This window comes from Raphanus sativus, unplaced genomic scaffold (assembly GCF_000801105.2).
Source record: "Raphanus sativus cultivar WK10039 unplaced genomic scaffold, ASM80110v3 Scaffold4180, whole genome shotgun sequence".
Lineage (NCBI taxonomy): Eukaryota > Viridiplantae > Streptophyta > Magnoliopsida > Brassicales > Brassicaceae > Raphanus > Raphanus sativus.
This window is the reverse complement of record NW_026619482.1, coordinates 1-5,376: the sequence shown is the minus strand read 5'-3', so window position 1 is coordinate 5,376 and position 5,376 is coordinate 1. Positions and strand designations below refer to the sequence as shown.

Sequence of the window (5,376 nt, the reverse complement as noted above, 5' to 3'; positions counted from 1 at the left end):
AAATACCGAAAACTTGCCAAAAGTTACTATGAGTATTTTGCATTTCTTCCGGTTAAACATTTCTGAATCTTCAATTTTTCTAAGCGCATATCCAAATTGCTACAACATCAAAGAGACATGCCTAATCTAAATTGTATGCAAGTCCATTCTTTTGTCTATATATGAAAAAAATAGAAATCAAAGGAAGTTGATAACGATTTGATATCCAATAAAATTCCGTAAAAATTCATCGGTTTGGTAATCAAATTTATAGCTCTGACGAGCGATATAGAATCTGAACAAAGCCAGATTTTGGTGATGTCAATGTGTTGAATGTGGAGGAGAGTTTCTCTAATCGCTAACCCTTAAAAGCAAATGTCACCGAATTTTGGATTTAACAACATAGGAAATGGAGAATCGAAGATCCAGGCAAGCCAGGCCGTCAATGACTTTTTTTTCAGATTGCATCGGTGGTGCATGTACCAGTGTCCAACAGAATCGACTAAGTTTTTGTTGGTAATTGAGAGGTCTCTGTCTCTGTGTTGAAATTATACTCCATTTATTTTTAAAAGTAATTTTTATAAGTTTTTTGTTTTACAAACATAGATTTTCTAGATTTTATACTTTTTAAAAATATTTAAACTGATTAAATCTTATTGGTTAATAGTTATTAGGATGATTATATCGAATTCAGAATACTTTTCTAACGAAGACAATACTTTAAAAATAACTAGACCTTGACCCGCCCGCCTGGACGGGTATTTATTTTCTGTTTTTAGTTTTTTTATATTAAATGATGAAGTTTTAATATTTATACATAAATTCAGTTTGAAAATTAATTTTTGCAGTTCTAATAAAAATTAAAATTAAAAGCTTAATAAAATATTATGATATAAAATATAATTTTTTAATTAAAATAATATAGAGGTGGATCATATTCCAATTCCAAAATCTTAGCATCTCAAATAAAATAAATTTATAAATACATAAAATATATAAACATATTTTGGAACTATAATTTATATCAAAATAATTTTGTTAAAGAAAAATAATTTAGCGATGTTGTTGTTTATTTCTAGAGCTTATTCCGTGACCGTATAAATATTTGCTTTCATTTTAAAATTTTTATTTGTACTAATGGTATAATATATATTATAAACCAATATCTATAACTAATTAGACTCATGTTATGAACCCACTATACTAATAATATATGAATAAATTATTTTATATATTATTTATATGTTATATAAATTGATTATAATGTGTGATATTTTATTTTATTATTTATACTAATAAATATTAAAAAAATATTTAATATGTTAAAAAGAAGTATATTGGAAAATTTATTTTCGTAAACATGTGATTAAGAAAACCTATTATTTTAAATTAATAAATACATTAAATGCATAAATAAATTATTTAAATAGGAAAAAGACAAGCATAGTTAAATACAAGTTCAATAAAGACAATTATAATTAAAGAAAATGTATTTATAAATCAGAAAAAACAACTATAATTAAGGAAAATTAATTATTACTTCAGTGGCATGCTAATGTAAATAACTTCAAAAACTTAGGGGCATTTTCAAAGTGTACTTCTATTTTAATAATATAGATAGTACTTTTTTGTGGGAGGATTATATCGAATCCAGGGGCTCGTTCACAGGGTTGGTTGATTGATGCTCTTGTCAAGATCGATTTCTTTTTGTCTGCGGTAATGACCCATGCAAATGATTGGGCCTTCACTTCACACTATTATTGTACTAATAAATGCTCTTATTATGATCTTTCTCATAAACCTACTTATGGGCTCGTTTTAAACCTTACACACAGATCAGCGATCAAAACGACTGTGTTTAGATATATTTTGATGATTATTATCTATTTTCCGTCTCCTCACTCTCCTTCTCTGTTCTTATTATGAAAAGTTAAATTAAACAAAAAAAAAAGGCTTACGGCAAATCTGTGATCGAAGCTGAATCACTCCTAGCTGAGCTCGGATTTGTCGCCAAAGGAAGTTCCCGACGAAGGAACCGAATCAGAATTTTCTCAACAAACTCCAAAAATCGAGTCTTGTTCTAGTCAAATTGAAATCAACTCTCTGAATAGTGCGTTTTCTCTGGACACTTCTTCCTCTTCTTCACCTTTGCTTCCCGCAAGTTTCGTCTCTGAATCATTTGGGGGGATCAAAACCTTTCGTGATGGACTACGAATCGTTTGATAGCAGCGGTTAGTTCCCTTAACACTGTATTCGATTTTAGATTAAAAAATTAAAAAAAAAACACATTCCTTGTTCTTCTCCTCCTCTCTGTCTTTCTTCTGAAACTAGGGTTTACGAAAGCTTTGGACTTTCTCTGTTTCAATTATGTTATTCATTCTAAGCTTTGGTGGGTTTTGTGTTTATTAAGGAAGGAAGGTCTTGTGGTGATTGTTAAGGAATGTTTCAAATCGATTGACTTTGATCTTAAGCTGAGAATTAGGGTTTGCAAAAGTTTTGGACTTTCTCCGTTCTAGTATTGTTGTACATTGTAAGCTTTGTTGGGTTTGTGTTAACTGGTCGTAAGCTTTGGTGGGTCGGTGTTAGTTCTCGTTTTAAGGATGAAATTTTTATCCTTTTTGTTGCTAAGCAGGCTACCACCAACAAGTTTGGTTTTTTTTGATGGTGCTGTCTGCAGGAACAGATGATGATCTGCCTCCATCGCATAGGGTTGCACGAGGAGGAGGCCGTGTGACTGGCAATGGAAGACCTTCGAGTCTTCCTCCATCTTACCCCCCTAAGATGTATGATGAAGTTGCTGCTGATATGGAAGCTCAGATTCACCAGATTGAGAAGGAAGCCTACATCTCTATCCTAAGAGCCTTTAAAGCCCAAGCAGATGCTATCACTTGGGTATGTTCAAATGAATCTCCCTCTACTTCTTCTTATGTTATTAGTTTATGGCTAATCTCTTTTTTCATATCTTGCTCAGGAAAAGGAAAGTCTTATAACTGAACTGCGCAAAGAGTTGAGGGTATCGAATGAGGAACATAGAGAGCTTCTTGGTCGTGTAAACGCAGATGATACAATACGAAGGATAAGGCGAGAAGCTAAATAAACTTGAGCATTTATAGTTTCTTTCTTTTTCTATCAATAACATATAAGTAATAGTTTTCCTTTATTAGGGAGTGGAGACAATCTGGAGGAATGCAACCAACTATACGCAATGCTGCTCAAGTGGTTCACGATACCTTGCCAACACCTTCCATTTCAGCTTCTACTAAGAAGCACAAACCAAACCAGCCAGTTCCTTCTCAACCATTCGCTTCACCTCCTTTCCACCCTCAAGCTGATCCCACTGACCAATTTGCTTCATGGAAGGCTAAACGAGGATCTGTTCCCAATGCCAAGGGCAAAAAGCATAAACCAGTGAGTAAAACCTGGTATCTTTTTTGATGTTTCTTTATTAGAAACGATTTCTTCTAATGATTTGTTTCTCCTTTTTTCAGGGTTTCCCTGGTGGTTCGTCTTCTGCAAAACCTATCTCATACCATCCTTCAGATCAACAACCTCCACGAGGACAAGGCATGAACAGATTACCATCTGGTCCCATCAGTTCAAGTGAACCCACAAACGGAACCGAACCTGAGTCCTTTGTAGGAAGAAAAGTTAGAACAAGGTGGCCAGAAGACAATACATTTTACGAGGCTGTCATCACCAAGTACAATCCCGTTGAGGTGAGTAGCTTCTTAAATTGGCATTAAGTATTATAAAACTAAAAAGTTTCCTTAAACATGATTATATCTTTAATTTTAGGGTCGCCATGCTTTGGTTTATGACATTGGAACACCTAGCGAGACATGGGAATGGGTCAATCTCTCAGAGGTATTTACTTTCTGATCATTATAGAGGAAACAACTTTGTCTTATTTGGTAACTAAGAGCTCTAATATTTTTGTACAGATATCTCCTGGGGATATTGAGTGGATAGGAGAGGGTCCTGCGGTTGGTAATCAGTATGGTTATAACGGACAAGGTCTTAATAGAACCACAGGACCGAACAGTGTTCCTCAACGAGGAAGCGGTGTGGTAAAGACCACGGTTAAAAAAGATTTCAGAACATCGCAGAATGGAACTGGGAAAAGGAAACATATGGATATACGAATCCGTCAGACCAATGTCCTAATCAGAGAGGTTAGTATTAATTACTTGTCAAGTCAAGTGATGTATGGGTTTATTTTCTCAAACGATGGTGTTTTTGTAATAGGTGGAGAGAGTTCTTGGCTCACACAATCCAGATCCTCAAGAAGTTGAAAGGGCTAAGAGAATGTTGGAGGTTTAAGATCCCTTTCTTCCTTAATTTTACGTTTATATACATAACAAAAGCCTCAAAATGATTTTGATTATATTGACTTTGATACAGGAGCAAGAACAAGCGCTTGTGGGTGCAATCGCAAAGCTTGGAGATATATCCGATGGAGAAAACGGCAAGTGTTTAGTTTGATATATCCAAGCTTGTAGTCTCAAAATAAAATTGCCTTGGCTGAAACTCTTCTTGTCTGGTCTTTTGTACAGAAGGTGGCTTTCGTCGCTAAACTTGTGTGTTTTGATAGAATCAAGCAGTTTTGCCATGGTTTCCATTAAAGAAGAGAGCATTTGTTGAGATCATCAAAGGTCAGAGTCTCAACTTCTTTGATGTGTTACCCTTTTTGGTTGTATCTGACTGTAATTTTTGCTGACAGTTAGAGATTAGATCTTTACCTTAATGTTGGTTTTGTTGGATATATGTTGCAATGGAACGGTTTCAGTATCTTAGAACACGAATCAGACAATAAAGATTCGTGTTCCTTTATCAGACTCAAATGGTGGAAGTGAGTAAAATATAAACCAAAAAAGGAATTAATCTTTTACTCATGTCAATAAACCAAAGTACACTTAACCTAATCCATAACTAAGATTTGAGAAAGAAACAACTCAAAACATATTCTATGGATATACAATAATATCATACGCTACCTCCTCATCTTCTGCTTCTTTTCTTTGGCTGTTTATTGTCCTTTCCTGTGCTTCCGCTTTCCCTACCTCGTTTCCCTGACGCGGTTGCGGTTGCCTCCACTGTTTTCTTCTGCGGTGGTCTCCCGGGAGCTCTTTTCGCCGGAGTAGTAGTATTCTCCACCTCAGCCTTCTTTCTACCTTTACCCACGTTGTTGCTTCTAAGCTCTCTCGGTTTCGGTTTACTCTCTTTCTTGCTCTTGTTCTGATCTTTATCTTCCTTTTGCGGAGAGCTCTTCTTTATCCTCTTCAAGAAGTCAGCCACACTCTTCTTCTTATCCGATGAAGCCACAACCTTCTTCTCAGTTTTGGCCTCCGTCTGTTTCTCCTTGTTCTTCCCTTTACCCGTCTTTGTATTGTTAGCTGT

At 35.0% G+C, this 5,376-nt stretch overlaps 1 protein-coding gene across 1 annotated transcript; it reads left to right on the top strand.

The window, feature by feature from the left end:
* Window positions 1-2,178: 2,178 nt before the first annotated feature.
* LOC108838908 (protein EMSY-LIKE 4) lies at window positions 2,179-4,862 on the top strand (the record flags this gene model as incomplete). The annotated part of the gene is given in 10 exon segments (XM_057001921.1): window positions 2,179-2,210; window positions 2,657-2,871; window positions 2,951-3,060; window positions 3,144-3,387; window positions 3,468-3,695; window positions 3,775-3,843; window positions 3,921-4,151; window positions 4,225-4,293; window positions 4,381-4,444; window positions 4,533-4,862. Coding segments are annotated over 10 exon segments (1,278 nt in total). The 3' UTR covers window positions 4,553-4,862.
* Between the last annotated feature and the right edge of the window lie 514 nt (window positions 4,863-5,376).